Genomic DNA, 18127 nt, shown 5'->3' with positions numbered 1-18127 from the left:
TCTGTGTGTGTGTGGGTGTGCAAGCTCTCCATGTAGTAGCTACAATTCTTAAGACCAGTGTCATGAATTCGGAATCTATTGGAAAGTCTATGTTTTCTACCCATGACAATCCAAAATGATTTTCATTTTCCATCATCATGCATGATAACAATCCTTACCCACGAGCCTTTTCATGATAGATTCGTCCTTCAATATAAAATTCTCACAGGTACAAAAATAATGTCATTTGTGCATGCAAGTAATGTAGTGGACAAAATTCAACATGAATTGGATATTTCCCTACCACAGGGTGTCAAACAGAATGAAGGTAAGAAGAAAACACCATCCTAGCTTACTACGAAGTGCACAAGATAGGCCAAGAATCATAAGGAAGCAGTCTCGTATAATAGCGGATTGCTGACCACTACTCAACCACAGCCAACAAGTCACTCGACTTGCAGAAGCAGTGCTTAGCATCCGTTCCCAAGTCAACCTGAAATAGCACCAACATAATTTTTCTTCAACTGATTATGAAGCAGGTGATGATGACGATAACATTAATAATAATTTCTGATTGGTAGATAACCACACATTCACATGTTATAACAGTGAAACTCAATCAATCCATTTTCATGGGTCGCCAAAAGAGCATTAATTAAGGACAATTTACAGTTAACTCCACAGGACTGAGATAGTGTTTGAATTTTTATATTTTTATCACTACAAATGTTTGAGTTTTTATTATGCCCATGCCATCAATTGACCTAATTTTTTAAGCGAGGTACAGAGTCCATGCAGCAATTTAACATTAACATCATTTCAGCAATGGAATATTCTTCACATAGCTTACCACAGTGCCACCACTGAGATTAAATACATAGCAGGTTTTTATCCAACAAAAAACATTATTGTGATTAAATGGTCATGAGAAAAATGACTGCTAGTCATGCGCATTATATTCTCAGAAATTTTCAGGCTTGGCCAAAAGACTTCCTGGATTGTTATTAAAAATATTTACCCCCTGATAAAAGATGACCCAAACTATCTGATCACAATCACATCTTTCCCCTTATTCTGAAAATTCCTATGATTGTCTCAGTAAGCTTGAAGCCACTAATAAAATGACTAAAGCTATTAAAAAACTCATCAGTAAATGCACGAAATATGTAGACAAGTAAACCTAAACCTAATATTATTTAGCAGTAGAACAGACTTCCAATTTAACACGAAAAGTATGATGACCAAGTTTTTATTACATCACAATCATGGGAAATATTACATGAAGAGTTTTTCCCAAGGTATACAAAGGCTCCTATTACCAAGGGCTACATGATAACTTCATAATAAGTTACAAAAAAAAAAAAATGATAACTTCATAATAAAGTAAGGCTCACCTCATAAGCATTTATGTCTGAGAAGAGAACCTGCCACAAAATAAGCATTCACTTCAGCTAGATGTGCAGCAAGCAACTAGAGACTTCTTGGAAACAATACCATTAAGCATAAGAAAGAGTTCATTCATCAGAAAGTTAATGGTCACACAGCATCAACATGGTTTCGGTGGCAGCCACTCACTTCAAAAATTACCAAAACCGTACATATTCTGATTGCTTACCTTCTTTCCAGCCCCCACTTCCCCAACTTCCACACCAACAGAGAGAATCTGAAACAAATATCACAATATCACATAGCAAGTCAAAATATCCAGAGGACCAGAGAAACAGTTTTTTACACGAAAAACGAGAAATTCGTGTTTTCACAAGACAGCAAGAGCTGGCATTTGGCATACTTCTCCCATAAGATACCGCTCAAATTTAACAGCTGATTTGGGCAACAAGACTCCACCAGCTGATTTCTGTGGCATAAAAAATTTATTCATTAGCATGACATGCAAAGGAATATGCAACTGCAACTCTTGTATATTTATATGCAACCACTACTTATAAAGCACCCAAATGCAACCGATCTACGTGCTGTGCCTATACAAGTATCCTGGTAAAAATGTAAACTTTATTTGCTTTTTCATATAAATCCTGGGCAGAATGACTATTCAACACCAAGATTTTTATTTTCAATCTTTCCTTTTCTCCACAGAGAGAATACCAGCTCATACTAGACTAATGACCAAGAGATCATTCGGTCCATATCAACTTTTGCTAGAGATGTTCATATCTCATATCTTGGAAGGTTGGAAAGGAATATACATGGTTTAATGCAGACTACATTAAGTTAGATCAATGAGTTCCAAATAATAAAGTACTTAGGGGCCACTTCGAGCAGCTACTGGAAGCACTAGAAAGCACCTTTTCGTGCATTCGCCAACACACACAAAAAGTTCTTGAGAGAAAAAACAGACTAGTCCCAATTGCTAGAACTATCTATCAAATCAAACGTTGCTCAAAATCGCAATTTTGCCATCATACCATGTGACAAGCGTGAAAATGGATTTTTTTGCACAACACAAGCAACGAAAGACATCATACCTCAGGCAGCTCCTCAAGACGAATAAGCACTCTATCAGCTTGTGGAACCACCTGCAACACAAAATGGCATTTAGTGTAAAACTTAAAAACCTCAATAACAACTGCGTTAAACAAAATCAGATAGTTTTATGCCAAAAAAACCGTAAATTTAGGAAAGAAAACATAAATATTTCTGTGCAGGAATTTGGCAATAACTGCTGCAAAACCAAAAAAAAAAAAAAAAAAACTTTAGAGATTGAAAAACAGAAACAATGAGAACAAAAATACCTTGGTGGGCTCCCATTTCTTGGAAATGGCGTTGACTCTGAGAGAATTTCTGCGCAGACCTATTGATGACCCAGACACAAAACAGTCAAACAATTCGAAAGAGAAAAATTAAAAATGAAACATCTAAGAAAAATAGAAAAACAGGAGTGGAAGATATGTCTGAAACGGGCTTAGCGTAGCACCTAATGTTTTCTGGTCAGATAGAGAGGGCGCGCTGGGTTTGTATATAAAGGGTTTAGGTAATGTAAGGAAAGTAGACGCCATGGATAAAATACTCGAGAGAAACAGAAATGGAGGCAGGTGGCTGGCAGCTTTGAGCCCCTGAGGCGAGTGTGCCCTTTAAAGCCTTAAAATCACGCACGTGTGGGCTTCAGTTTACGTGTGAGGTCTAACAGTTATAACTTATAAGTTAACTAATTGCTAGATTTTCATTTCTTTTTAGCCATTTTCATTAGTTTTTAATGTTGTTCCTTTCAAAAAGAAAAAAAAAATGATGTTAAAAATAATTTTACAAATTTAATAAAAAACTGACTTTAAACCTCCAACTCCCCTGTTTATCGGACTGTGCTGTTCAATGCTCAGCATTATTACTTCTTTCCGTTGCTTGTATTTTTGCTCATGAAAATGCTCATTTATAGTTTAGTTATAGACACACATCAGTGAAAGCTGGGCTAGCAGATTTCTACGTTTTGAAATCAGCTCCATTTCTCAAGGAAAAGAAATCCCAAAACACAACACACAAACGGCTACTTGACGACCACTGCAATCAATATTAGTAGTCACTCACTCAATTTCCTCCCTACACTTTCCTAGTAAAAAAATTCTGTCCTCGTTTTACTTTCCCACAGATTCTAATCTCCCTCAGATTCCCTGTAAAGCAAAACCCGTATGAGTTCACATTTGATGATAATGGTGAAGAAGCTCTTTCAATATGAGTACATTTTTCTGTATCCTCTGCTGCTAGCGGCTGGTGTGACTGCCAAGAGGCAAGGACCATGGTACTGTAATCACCCATTCTATTCTTTTTAATGGTTTTGAAAATTCGATTTAAAGCTTCTATCTGCCTCCGGCGTTATTATTTTGGCTTTTGTTCCCTTTTTCGGCAAGTTTAATTATTCGTGTCATCGTTTGTATTTTCTCCATCTGTGGTTTTTGCATATGCCAAACTTTTGTGCTTTTGTATAATGGAACTGGATATTTACATAGATTCAGTTACTTTTCCAGTGCAATTAGCGTGCTTGAGAATCTGGCCTGAAATGATGGTGGATAATTGGAACAGATTTCGTTCCCCAAACAATTTATTGGATTTTCCTGGTACCATAGCAAGATAAGTTTAATGTCATAATAAGAGAAAATGACTAGGATCCTTCACTTCTAATGGCTACTTAGAAGGAGTAATCATGAGAGTACATAGACAACCCAAGGGATTGGTCCAAGTGGTGAAGACATTGCTCTTGGGGTATTACTTCCTTCAAGGTTCAAGGTTCAACATTTTACGAGTGCAACAATTCTTTGGAGCCACACCTCCTGGTGAAAAGCCAGCGATTTAACAATTTTCATGTAAGGAAATTTCTGAAGGTGTGGTGCACGGGATTGGGGTTTACTCTGCAGGGTGAATCAGAAGGGTCCTGCCTTGGAGAGGTTCCCCGACATAATAATAAAAAATAAAAAATAAAAAAAAGGAGGAGTACATGGAGATCACAGGAGGTAAATTCCATGGGAAGCTTAGACTGCTCTAGATAGACCACATTGCCTTTTGATGTCTTGCCTTTAGAGGCCCTCTGATTATATTCTACTTCTTTACACTGCCTGACATGACAAAAAAAAATGAAAGCTTGACCTTAATAAATTACCTTCAACAACCACAACTCCTTCAGATTTGGAGAAGAGACACGGTTGTTTTCCTTGTGTTCAGAAGATCAGTACATGGGTGTTAGGAGGAGTTTTGGCATGAATTGGAGTTCTGGCATGGTTTGGCCTTCAACGTAGCTAAGGAGTTTGTTTCTTGGGGTCCCATTATTTTTAGTTGCTACTATCATTAGGTCTATCTTTGTAATCCTAATAAAGAGCCTTAGCTGCTCTTAATTCAGTGGTTATCTGTTGTTAGGATTTCAATCGTATCAGATGAATAAGACTTAAATTAATGAATGAAGGATGCAACTTTTTATTCCGAAACTTTGTTTGCAAGAGGTCAACTTTGATAACCAAGAGTAATTTTGTCGCAATAGTGAATCAAAGGAAGAGGGATCCCTCATCCTTTTCTGTTGATCGCACTGGAATTCATGACAATTGGGATCACCACTACTGTTTCTATTTCTGAGAGATTAAACTATCCACTTTTAGCAGTAGGATGACTGAGCCCTTTCTATAGAAAGAGTGGGGGGCCTATCAAATCAAAGCAAGAACACCTCAAGTATGTTCAGAGGGGAGGTTGGATTTCAATCCAAGTAACCCAATCCAAATTTGGTCCCCATCTCTCAAGAGAGGGCCAAAGTGTCCAAGGTTGTCAGAAGCAGGTGCTTACCATTGAGAGAGTAGGGCTTTTTGGTCGAGTATATAACAAATAGTTGATGATTCCTTGTCACAGCACTCGTCTTCTAGCATCAAATTGGACTGCATGATTTCTAACATAGGTTGTTAAATGATGTTTATTATGCAGGAAATCCTGCAACCGAGCTTGTGGACATCATCAACAAGAATCGAACTGCACAAAAACTTTCGCACCTAAACGACAGCCCTGGTCTCGGGTGCATGGCCTTGCAGTATCCATCTTGAATTATGCAAGGAGAACTGCACGAGCAACAACACTGTAGACTGTGAACCTTCAGAAGATAACTTCACCGAAGTTTTTGCTCCCAATTGTGGAGTAGAGCTACCCACTTTTAGCACCATAATCGGCCACATTGTGGGTTGTCAATCGAAGTATCTTGAGCAATTGCTAGCCTTTCCCCATGTTCTAGTTAAAGACAAGAAATCTCTATCTCTACTGAGAAATAAATCACATGCTGAAGTGGGAATGGGCATGGTTGGGTTCCATAAAAAGTCCTTTTGGTGTGTTCTATTCAGCAGCGGACAGAAATTCTACGTTTGTGCTTGAAGATCATGGCATAGGGATCAAGCAAAAGAAAGGGTGCTACAGTGGAAGCAGTCTTCCATGCAACGGGGCTCAGAAGACGAGCACTGCTGTGTTTTTTAGCATCATATCCCTGACCTTGCCATATATTTTTCTGCTACAACAGTGGTTACAGTTTATTTGTCTCCGAACATCATTACACATAGAACTCGATTTGAAGTTGCGGTTCACTTCCATGCATGGACTTGGACGAATGCTTCCAATAATATCCAAAGAAGCATTTCCATCCAATCCATCCTCTCCCCCACCCAAAGAAAATATTTCAAAAGGAAAACATATGAACATGGAGACATCATACACCAACAATGATGGGTTGAGCATGGGCTGAAGCTTTGGGTATCTCCATCCCAATACAAGCCCAATCTTTTATACCCCTTGTAAGGATAAAATATAACAGGCCTATAGTGTTTCTTAAGCCCAACTTAAGGTGGGAGGACTCATCAGAAGGAAAGAATAAGAAGAAAAATGGAAGGGACAAAAGGCTGAGAAATATGTCAGGGTATCACGAGGAAAAGAGGGAAGTGGACATAAAGGAGGGTAAAGTGACATAAAGCATAAGGGGGAGGGGACGTAAAGCAGGGGACAAAAGATAAAAAGGAAAAAACCAAACGACTTCATGGACTTTTGGCCATGATTCTTCGAGACTTCACATTCTCCAACCTTACTACAAAGACTCCAACGAGAGGATGAAAATCACAGGATAGAACTCAGATCTCCATTGTACAGAGAGGACGAGAAACCATGAGAGATTATAAACAAACATATTATAGTGAATTTTCCCCTCCTCAAACTCCCGTGAACATAGGCTTAGTGCCGAACTATGTAAATTTGTCTCTTTCTATTTATTTTCTCTGCATTTATTTACTGTTCATCGACATGAATGTATGCACGGACATCGTACAATCGCACCAAACCACTGCCAAAAGTCCACACAACACTAATCGAAGCCCAAAATAACCACAATTGAGTCAGGAATAGATCTTTATCTCCTTCCAAACTATTGCGTTATTTTTAAACATTAACACCCCCTAATAGATCAATTGCTATAGCAATAAATAATGTTAATTATCATCGAAGGACATTATGCTAAGAAAGTATTAAGCGAAAAAAGGGGAAGGAAATCACAAGAATTGACTTATTAAAAAGTACACTACTCAAATTTAGAATCTTTGAAAGGCATTAATTCAGCAACTTTCTCCCAAGTCCTAACAACTTCAGCAAGCTAGGAATCCCCAAAAGAAAGAGCCACTACCCATAAATTTATCCTGTCCCGGTGAATAATGGTCAACACTATCAATTTAGTTTTTATTCTTTTGTGTTAGAATTTGCAAAGTCTGCTGAGATAAATGTTATAATTCAACTTTTTTAAGAAAATCTGAATCTGTTTAGATCAAATTATTGATTAACTTTACCATATCTTCATTCAAATCAAATCAAATGGTCAACAGATGGACAGAGAGAGAGGCTATACATTAAAATGGTTGGTGATGGATCATAAATGAGTGCAGCGAAAAGACACCGTACGTGATCAACTACCAGACCGTGAAGCATCAAAATTCGATAAAAAAAAATTCTAAACATTACACAATCATCTCATTTTATATAATAAATATAAAATGTAACATATTTATCTAATAATAATAAATATAACATATTTTATATAATAAAATAATGATATAGTATATAGCATTAATCATATTCAATTCAATTCACTCGTAAAATTAAAATCTATATTAGAAAACTATTTTGTTTTTCTTAAGCCTAAGGGTGAGTTTGAATGTTGAAATGAGTTGAATTGAGTTGAGATGATAAAATATTGTTAAAATATTATTTTTTAATATTATTATTATTTTAAAATTTGAAAAAGTTGAATTGTTTATTATATTTTGTGTTAGAATTTGAAAAAATTATAATGATGAATTGAGATGAATTGAGATGAATTGAGAGTAGTTAATGATCCAAACGAAACCTTAGTGATTATGATAGCAATGGTGTTTTTTCCTAGAATTTCGTAAATCCAATCACAACCGTTAACCTTGCCCAAAAATAGAAACGAACACCGTCCAAAATTTTCCGAAATAAAATCTAAAAAATATTCTTTATAACAAAAATGAATGCCCGTAAAATCAGCGACAAAATAAAAGTTCCACTATTCCCACTCAAGTTTTTGCCATATCCTCTCCAAAGTTAAAATTGTTTGCAGTTTCTCAAACAGTCAATGGAGTGGATATTGCAAAAAAAATAACAGAGTGGAATTTTAACTATTTAAAATTTCGTAATTTTCAGAAAATTCATTATTGTCCTAAGAAGATTTCCTATTTACAATCATACCCCTGATAGCCATCGGAACATCTCGCTTATCTCTTCGCCGACTCGGTTTGCTTCGAGGTCACAATCTCCGATCCCCGTGATCTCGCTCCGGCGACTGCTCCCAGTGAAAAACCTTCCGGAGCTCCGAAATGACAACGCGCGGGATGACAGTGAGAATGAGAGCCTATCAATATACTCCTTCAGCCAACTTCTTCCAGCCGCTATCTCGGAAGCTAGAGTGGACTCCATGTCCGGATGAACCGGTAAAGCTCCGCTTTCCTCCTTGTCCGACAAGCTCCTCCGGTGCGCGTGGCTCAGACTGATCTCGGAGTCATCCTCCACGAGGTATTCGAACGATCCGATGGAATAGGACCTCCGCGTATCGCCGGTGTCCGAAGCGGCTCGACGGTGGCTCACGTTTCCGATCTCCAGCCTAAAACTCTCTCCTGCTGCGGAGGTTGCACCGTTAGACGAAGCGAGCGAGGCCTTCATGAGGTCCGACTCCGAAGCGAAAATGGAAGACCGGCATAGCGGACAAGTCTGGTTGGAACCGAGCCAGGTGTCGACGCATTGCGAGTGGAAGGCGTGGCAACAAAGAGGGAGAAGACGGAGCTGGTCGTTTGGCTCGAATTTGGACAAGCATATGGCGCAGTCGGCAGAGGAGGTGGAGGAGGACCGGCGAGTGATGGAGGAGAAGTGGAAGAGAGGGAGAGTTCGGACGAACGAGTTCTTAGGATTCTCCGGAGAGACGCGGCGAGCAGAGATGAACTCCTCGTCGGTGCTGGTGGTAGTGGAAATCGTGGACGTGGAGGTAGATAAGCGGCGGATGCAACGCCGGTTTAGGTGGCGCAGGAGGAGACAGAGGGAGACGGAGGTGATGATGGTGACAACGACAATAAAGATGATAACAAGTACGCTAGGTTTCATGGATGACGACGAATGTGGCGAGGCAGAGGTAGCGGTGGAGTCCGTGACTGTGCCTCCGAGGACGTTCAGCCATGGAGGCGGCGGAAATGAAGAAGAAGAAAACGACATCGTAGAGAAAATAAAATCTTAGAGAGAGAGAGAGAGAGAGAGAGAAATGGCGCGTAGGAAGGTTTATAAATGTTGTCCGAGCAATACTGAAAGATCTGGGACAGGTCAGTGAGCGAGCGTGTGCAAACGGGACAACGTGAGAGGCACGTGAGGTGAGTTTTTTTATAATTTTTTTATTTTTTGATAGTTTATAAGTATAACAGCGCCTTTAATGGTTAAATTTTATTAAGAAAATATTTATTTTTTGATAAAAAAGCAACTAAAATATTTTTAAAATTATTTACGATAATTTTTTAAAAATATAACATTATCTACCGTAATTTTTTTTAACAAAAACTTTAATTTCTTTTTTTTTAAAAAGTGGATTTTAAATTTTTTTTTTTAAAGTGCTTAAAGCATTGTTTATAAATTTACCAAGTATACTATTTTTTCTTTAAAAATATTTTTGGACTGTTAAAACCACTTTTAAAACTTCTAAATTCAAACCCAAAATAGTATGAGAAAATTTCATTTCCTTTCGAAAATGGGGTATATTTATTTCTTATATTTCTTCCGGTTTTAAAGTAATATAATTCGGAAATAAATTTTAATGTATAAAGAAAGAAGATGGGTGGTTCGAGATGGGTGAACCGAAACTCATTGAATGAGGGTGGGTTCGGTTGCTTACAATTTTCCTTGAATTTTATATGGGTGGTGGTGGTGTGGAGCTCTGAAATCTGAGCACAGTGCGGTGGATAAAAAGAGTAAATGCGAGTGCCGTTGCCTCTGCCCGGCGCATTCATTCCATTCACAGAGAGAGAGAGAGAGAGAGAGGATATAAAAGAATGACACCCATGGCTTAGGTACTACCGTTTGGTAATTGTGTGGGCCATTTGGGTTCCTTCATTTCATCCTTTGTCGACAGCTGGGACTCTTGGAGGGTTTGATTGGAAATGGATGGCATTAGTTTATGAGAAATATTATTTGTATTTTTTTAAAAAAACTAATAAATACGTTATTTACATAAAAATAATAATTTTTTAATATTAATATTTTTTTAAATGAATATACAATACTTACACAATTCATAATTATATCTAATCAACTTATAACTTATTAGTCTTTTTTTTCTTAGCATCAAAATTTGAAATATTTTTATGCTCCAAAATAATATTTTTGTGATTTAAAAGTGGAGATTATTACCAATTTCATCCACCACCAATTACCATAATTCCCTGAGATTTGGGGATTTAGTTGTACCATTTTTAATTTTATATTCTCAACTAATTTCACTTAATAAGGTAAATACAAAATAAAAAATAAAATAAGCATTCTGTTCTAGTTGTGTGGAACCTTGTTAAAGTTTTGATTTGAAGAAATTTATAGTATTTTTCCGCTAGTACCAACATAAATGCTTATGGTAGTAAAAGGTTTACTTTTTTTTAAAAAAAAATAGATACAAAATATTTCCCATTGTATAATATCACACAATGCGTATTCCATACTATAAGGTCGGATAAAGTATTTGAATGTAGTAAATGAAATCCCCACATTATTTGAGAGGAATGGATTATTATATTTTATAAAAATTATAATAACTCTAATTATAACATTGACTAATTCCTTTAAATTATGAAAAATTATATTTTGCATTCTTAAGAGCACTCTCAATAGGTTTTATAAAACTCATTTTTATGTAAAATTCGAAAAAAAGTAGCTCAAAATTGCCTCCAATGGATCATGTATTTTCAAATCTATTTTCTATTTTGCTATAGTGTTCAGCTACATGCAGTAGCGTGAACTATACACAAATATAAAAATATTTTATTTATTTATTCTTTTTTCATGTACTTTGTCTCCCACAATAGTTTCTCTCTTCTTGTATTTTTTTTCCAACAAACTATTAAATAATAAAAAATTTAAATGATGTAAAGAATAATAGATAAACTGATGTATGGTATATTATAAAAGTCAGTATATAAAATAGGAAAAGTGAGTTTTGATTATATATTTTAAAGAATAAGATACATAAACTATTGAGAGTGCTCTAAATATGCAAGCTCTATACATTCCCCTTTTAAAAAAAGTAAATAAATTTGAAACCACGTGAAGCAATATCTTTTTAATAGTGGGCAACATATTTTTTTTAAAAAGAAAAATGCGCAGAGGTTTGCACATCCTAAGATTATATCTAACATTACTCTTAATTATAAGTCTACTTGCGACTGAAATTTTGTCTGGATTGTTACGCGTGAATTGTTAATATTGTGTATTTTTTAACATTAAACTAAGGTATTATTATACAAAGAAATCTTCTACGTACAGTCACGGTGGGTAATCGCAGGGGAGTCGTCCTGCCATGTCAACCGTTACTTTAAAAAAAACTGCAAATAGAATCCAGCAAGCTCTCGCATCAAGCCTCATCGCCCAATGCCACCACTTCTCCAAGTCGTTGGTCCTATCCCTTAACTCCACCACCCACTCACCTCTAAGGAGAAAACCCGTGCCGCCCTCTCCCTCCTCAAGTCCGAGCAAAACCCCCACAAAATCCTTGAGATATGTCGTGCCGCTTCCCTCACTCCTGACTCCCACCTTAACCGCATCGTCTTCTCCTTCACCGTCTCCAAGCTCTCTTGCGCCAATCACTTCGATGTCATCTTCCAATTCCTCGAAGAGGAGCTCAAGTCCCACCCCAACCTCAAAATCGAGCGTTTTGCATCCCACGCCATTGTACTCTATGGCCAGGCCAAAATACTCCACTAGGCTATCGAGACTTTTTAGCAAATGGACCGAATGGGTATCGACCACTCTGTCAAATCCCTCAATGCATTGTTGTTCGCTTGTCTTCTTTCCAAGGATTACAAGGAGCTGAAACGGATATAACTTGAGTTCCCTAAGATTTATTTCATCCAGCTAGGTTTGAATACATACAACACAATGATAAAGGCGTTTTGGGATTTAGACTCTACGAGTAACAGGTACTTGGTGTTGGTCGAGATGGAGAGGAAATCTGTGAAGCCAAACGTGACGAGCTATGGGAACTTGATTGCTGGGTTTTACAAGGAGGACAAGTTCGAGAACAATAGGAAAGTTATGAAGTTGATGTAGGACCATGGGGTGCACCTTGGTATTGGTACCTATAACATAAGGATTCAGAGCTTGTGTAAGCTGAAGATGTCGTCGGAGTGCTTGATGGAATGATGTCGAAGGGGATGGAGCCGAATGCGGTCAGATATTCGCATTTGATTCATGGATTTTGTAAAGAAGGGAATTTGGATCAAAGGGAAGAAGTGTTCATGGGAAGACGAAGGATGGGGACAAAACGGATCATTTTCCATTTCACTATAGTTTCATTTTCCACGTGGGCACCAACTCTCCCACGGTTACGCATGGCACTTACAGATAGCTTTTTTCTTATAGAAATTGTATTCAAATGAATGGGATAAACGGAGCCGTAAATATGGTTGGTATTATTAGTTGTTTAATTAGTTCACCTACTGCGCGAAGTGCTGCTACAAGGAAGAAGAAGCAAAATAGAAAATGTACATAGGAGACACATAGTACGTACAAGAATAAGAGAGGCAGATCCAAGGCTATATTATTATTATTATTATATATGCAAGGAATTTATAGCAAAACCAAGAAAAGAAGCTGGCTCCATTATTCCATAATAATAATAATACAATAAAGGCACGTCACTCTCATTATGGAATTAATTAGCCTTACCACATAGCAGCATGATCATATCATAATCCCCTTTCATTATACTAACATCATCATCATCATCATCATCATCATTATATTATTACTTAGCATTTATCTTATCTTAAATGTTGTAATCACGTCACATGCTCTCTATCTCTCTCAGCTCCCTATGTGTGTGGGTTGGCAGTTGGCACTTGTCATTGAGATTGCTTTCTTGACAATCTTGGTGTGTTCCAAAGAGAATATAGAATCATTGTGTCCGATAAAATTGCATTGCTTTTTGGATCTGCAGCTGGCCGGTTCTTCTTGCTGTCTTTGAACAATAGTCTTGGCTATAACTTGCCAGACTAATTCTAATGAAATATGATAAGAAATACTTTAGTCATACAAAAAAAATTATATAAAAGTAAATTTATAATCTTACGTTATTTTGTGTATTAGATTGTAAAATTATTTTTATTGTAAAGTAGATATAACGTATCATATGAAATCACGTCAATTTGCGAGTTTATTTTTATAGAATATTTTTGTAGTTAATACTTCTCGATACTTAGAGCAATTTTTCTTTCATATATATTCAATATGTTTGTATTGTCCTTTTAATTTTTTTGCCCCCTACTGATTTATGGCATCACCTTCCTAGATCTTCAGATCATCAAGAAGGGAACAAAAGTTTTCAAAGGTTTACACGTTTTTTCACTTAAGTAATGATGATTATGGCAAAATCACTAAATAATAACATATGATTGGAGATGCAATATTGAATTAAAGTGAATTGAGCTTTGGAATACATGCTTGTCTGGAAAAACAATCAATGATGTACGACAAAGACAAATCATGAGAACCAGAAAGAAAACGCAGTAATATTATAATAAGCCTTACTGCAAGATATATGCATCCAAGGGTTCACAGCCAATTCATTATCTTTCAAAGGTAAATAACATACGGTTCTGGACAAAGGCAGTGCAGGTATTCAATGCATTCTTCAGAACTAACGAGTTATCCAGAGTTTTTTTCGCATTGCTCATGTTGGTAACTTTATTCATGTAAACCGAAATGATATGATGAATGTCATCATCTTGTTAAAGAAGATCATCATTGTGCTTTAATCCCTCTAGAGCTGAAAATCAACCCATAAGAAAGAAACAACACGATATTTGCCCAGTTCGTTTTTCTGCAGTAAAGATGTACCAAAAGACTTCATTCAAGATCAGCACAAACTTCAGAGAGAGAGAGAGAGAGAGATGGGTGTAATTGAATCAGGTGAGCTGAATCCACTGGAACAACCAAGTCATTAAACTTGGGATTGACATACTTCATCTAAGGTGGCCGAGATGGGCCCTCTGATCGAGACATGGTTACTGAAAAGGGTTTTTTTATTTGTTGATGAATTTTAGAGGGTTTTTAGCTTTAAAATACTTGACGAAACATGTATAATATTAGAAAGATGAAAACTGAAGGTACACTAATAATTTTAAAAATGGCTGCCGGCTCTGTCCAGTGTCCTCAGTGTTTGCTTCCTTTGGACTCTTGGCATGCTTTGGAAAGCTGTGATTGTTGGTCTTTTTTATTAATGTGAATCAAAAAAAGCTATTCTCTTTTATTTTTCTGTAAACATTAATGGTACTGGGGAAGCACATATACAACAAGCAGGACAAAGATCCCCAGAGACAAAACACTCTTTCATCATTTCATGTGTCGTTTGGTTGACTGATCCCTTAGCAGTTCATGGTTACGATTCATATACTAAATTAATTTTTAATACATGTTGCTCAATTAGAAAAAAAAGAAGGCAGTAGGCACGCCAATGCAATCATGGTACCCTTTAATATTAAAGTAACCCATATGGCTTGTTTAACGGATATAGTTGTTCCCAAGATTTAAAACCAAACCTGCACTGTGAATTGTAAAACCTGGTTCGTTCTTGTTTAATCAATCCAATGCGAATGAGAAGATCATTTAATTTATCTTTTAAAGAAAAATATACAAATTTATTTTACAAACTTATGTAAGATGATGTGGTACTAAATTGTAATTAGAAATATTACAATCATAAAGAAATCTTATAAAAATAAATTCACAGACTGGTGTGGCTTTATGTAATATATTAGATCTATTTTATAATAAAAATAATTTTATAATCTAACGTATCACATCAAGATACATCATTTTGTAAATTTACTTTTATGTAATATATTTTAGGCTAAAATATTCTCAATTGTAATTGTCACTATTTTTGTTTGATTGATGGGCGATTTTCTTGTATAAATTGTAGGAAGGTTGAATTGGGCCTTAAAGAGGGGAAGTAGACTTATTAATAATGTGGATCGGATGTAGGTTGGTAAAGGCATTTGGATTATGGGCAACATCTTCCGAACAAAGAGGCTGGACCTTTAGAGCCCATTTGCAGGCCCTACCAAAACTCTGTGCGACACTGTCACTGACCAACCTTCCCCTATATTCCCCTACATTTGCTCGAGGTACCCAACCAGCAGCACCCGAACCATCTCCCTCCGATCCTGCAAGAGCCGAGCAACCCCAACAATTTCACCCCATGTTCCGCCGAGCCAGTGGCCTCTTGGCCCGATCATTATTTCTCTCCTCCTCTAGGTCCTGGGTTCGACCATTCTCGACCGATCTCCCGGCGGCTCCGACCGCGGACTCCACCTTCGTGGAGGCCTGGAAGAAAGTGGTACCAAACATAGAACCCCCCAAGACCCCTATCGCCTTCGTGAAACCTCGCCCTTCCATTCCCTCCTCCATCCCTTCCAAGCTCACCGTCAACTTCGTGCTCCCGTATGCCTCCGAGCTGTCCACCAAAGAGGTCAGTCTCGCCCAGATTCTTCTTCCCGAGTCTCGTTTATTATAGGGTAAATCTCTGTGCTTTTGGTTTATTTTGATGTGAATTTGAGTGGGTTTCGTTTTATTTTTTATTCCGAGGTCGAGTAGTACGCCTTTTGCGTCAGTTTGATGGATTGCTTTTTTGGATTTTTTTTTTCTGTGATTCCAAATTGGTTTTTGCATTAATTTAATTCGAATGTTGAATATCAAACTTGTTGTGGTCCATAAAATACGGGGCTTTGGGTCAGTAAATCTAACAATGCGATCCTTGTGAAAGTATGGATATTCAGAAAGTGGGAATAGGTTACTTGTGGGTTTTTTTTGGGATTATAAAGAGTCCTCAGTCCTTTTCTTCCATGCAAGTCACCATTCTTCAAGTTTTACCCGGAAGACAAAAATGAGATGATATTTGAGTCGAGCACCGCACAATTTCTTTGAAAAAAATGAGTAAATATGAGATCTACATGAAAATGAATTAATTTTTTAATAGTAGACCCACTCTTTTTTAAAATGATTGCGCGGAACTATGCATCTACGACTGTATTAGCATTACTCAACTTAAATATTCTGTTTTTCGCGTTCCTTTGAAGAAGGTTAATAATCCACAAACTATTCTGATACAAAACTTCCTCACATTCCCCCTTATTATTAAGTACATTTGCTTAAGTATGTTGTTTCTATAATTTGGTACTGATCAGAGGATCACACACACACAAACATACACAAATAATTTTTTTTTATTGGCACTGGATGTCAGGGTACAAAATCTCGACTAATCCCAGGGGTGCACAGGCCTTCAACAATAAGTTTTTCACAAGTACACATCGGATAATTCAAGGTAAAATTCTTCCAATTTGATGGTCCCTAGAAATTGTTTGCACCCAAGAGGATTCGAACCTTAGACCTGGAGGGAGCATATCACCTAGACTAAGGCTCTTACCACTTGAGCCAACCCCTAGGGGTTACACATATAATTTGTTAGGACATATAGCCGATCCTCGTTATATTTTCACTTGAAAAAAACTATTGAATCTTGGTAGCACTACTTCTAGCATATTAGCTTGGCTTAGGATTTTTCATATTATCTAGGTAACTCTAAGCGAGCGAGGGGGAATACCTTAAAACCAGACATTATTCCTTTTATAAGTAAATTATATGTATACATTATTATTGTTAGAAAGATGTAGTTTTCCTACTTATCAAAAAAGAAAAAATATTCTTTCCAATTCATAAGACGGTCATCATGTCCACCCTTTTTTTTTATGAAAGGAATGTTGATAACACTTATAATGCAATTTAATTTCCTTGGACCTTAATATCCGTGGTATTTCTTTGCAAATTATGAAGATGAAAGGAGAATTTGCTTGAAAGATGTAACCAGTGAGCTCAAATGATCACTCTTCCCCTATAAGGATGGAGTGGAAGGTTAGGCCATGAGTTCAACACCCATGGGGTGTGTGTATAACCTGCCAATCAAAAGAATAAAAAGCAGAAGAAGTTTGCTTGAAAGATGTAGGACTTAATAAGGGAATAATCATGTTTTTCAGTGCATAATTGTCATTGGTGAAACTCAAATTGTATTTCCTGCTTTTCTGCCTGAGTCCAAGTGGATAACATGCATATTTATGCTGGCTTATAGAGGTAATACCTGTACAGTGCACCTAAAGGAAAATTTCTTGCCCATCATTATAAATCACTGTTCTTGATGTTTGTGTCTTCAGGTTGACATGGTCATAATACCAGCAACAACGGGGCAAATGGGTGTTCTTCCTGGACATGTAGCAACAATTGCAGAGCTGAAACCCGGTGTCCTGTCAGTGCATGAAGGGAATGAAGTGACCAAGTATTTCATCAGCAGTGGCTTTGCTTTCATCCATGCAAACTCATATGCAGATGTTGTTGCCATCGAGGCTGTGCCTATTGATCAAATTGACCCAACTCTTGTCCAGAAGGGGCTCGCAGAGTTCACACAGAAGCTGAGCTCAGCCTCAACTGACTTGGAGAAAGCTGAAGCTCAAATTGGAGTTGATATGCATAGTGCTCTCAACTCTGCTCTGACAGGTTAATATTATTTGTGTTTGTGCTCCCCTCTTGATCTAGTCACTTTGTCACTTTTTACTTCTTTATGGCTACCCTCAATGACTCTGATTTTTCTCCTGGAGCCAATATTTCTCAAGACATTTGGTTCTTTTATTTCTGCGTTGAATGTGGGTTTGGTGGAAATAATCTTGAAATGTGAATTCTGGCATTCAGAAAGTTGGAGCAGAACTTCCAAGGAACGAGGATTTTTGCCTCCATTCTTTTATTCTATTCTCCTTTTGATTTAAAGATCAAAATAACCTCCTCTCATCTCTTCTTTTCCTTGTGTTCTGTTCTGATACTCTTTCATAGACCC

General features: G+C 37.1%; 3 protein-coding genes and 2 pseudogenes across 3 annotated transcripts; 3 read left to right on the top strand and 2 right to left on the bottom strand.

Annotated features, from left to right (window-relative positions):
• Positions 1-138: 138 nt before the first annotated feature.
• Positions 139-3038, bottom strand: LOC109017055 (10 kDa chaperonin 1, chloroplastic-like). The gene is made up of 7 exons (XM_018999381.2): positions 2912-3038; positions 2730-2788; positions 2463-2513; positions 1769-1834; positions 1595-1642; positions 1374-1403; positions 139-472 (listed from the first exon to the last, which is right to left on the bottom strand). Exons 1-7 carry the CDS (start codon positions 2991-2993, stop codon positions 404-406), a joined length of 405 nt encoding a protein of 134 aa, XP_018854926.1. The 5' UTR covers positions 2994-3038; the 3' UTR covers positions 139-403.
• A 1382-nt stretch (positions 3039-4420) lies between these two features.
• Positions 4421-6190, top strand: LOC118348201 (annotated as a pseudogene).
• Positions 6191-7931: 1741 nt separating this feature from the next.
• On the bottom strand, positions 7932-9238 carry LOC109017037 (E3 ubiquitin-protein ligase ATL4-like). The gene has a single exon (XM_018999369.2). The coding sequence runs from the start codon at positions 9205-9207 to the stop codon at positions 8188-8190; it is 1020 nt and encodes a 339-aa protein (XP_018854914.1). The 5' UTR covers positions 9208-9238; the 3' UTR covers positions 7932-8187.
• Positions 9239-11426: 2188 nt separating this feature from the next.
• Positions 11427-12623, top strand: LOC109014808 (annotated as a pseudogene).
• Positions 12624-15340: 2717 nt separating this feature from the next.
• On the top strand, positions 15341-18011 carry LOC109017045 (ATP synthase subunit delta', mitochondrial-like). Its single transcript, XM_018999376.2, has 2 exons — positions 15341-15715; positions 17454-18011. The coding sequence occupies exons 1-2, from the start codon at positions 15446-15448 to the stop codon at positions 17796-17798; spliced, it is 615 nt and encodes a 204-aa protein (XP_018854921.1). The 5' UTR covers positions 15341-15445; the 3' UTR covers positions 17799-18011.
• Positions 18012-18127: the final 116 nt, after the last annotated feature.

The sequence above is a fragment of the Juglans regia genome, chromosome 4 (assembly GCF_001411555.2).
Source record: "Juglans regia cultivar Chandler chromosome 4, Walnut 2.0, whole genome shotgun sequence".
Lineage (NCBI taxonomy): Eukaryota > Viridiplantae > Streptophyta > Magnoliopsida > Fagales > Juglandaceae > Juglans > Juglans regia.
Note: the sequence above shows the minus strand (reverse complement) of the source record. Positions and strands in the feature narration are given on the sequence as shown.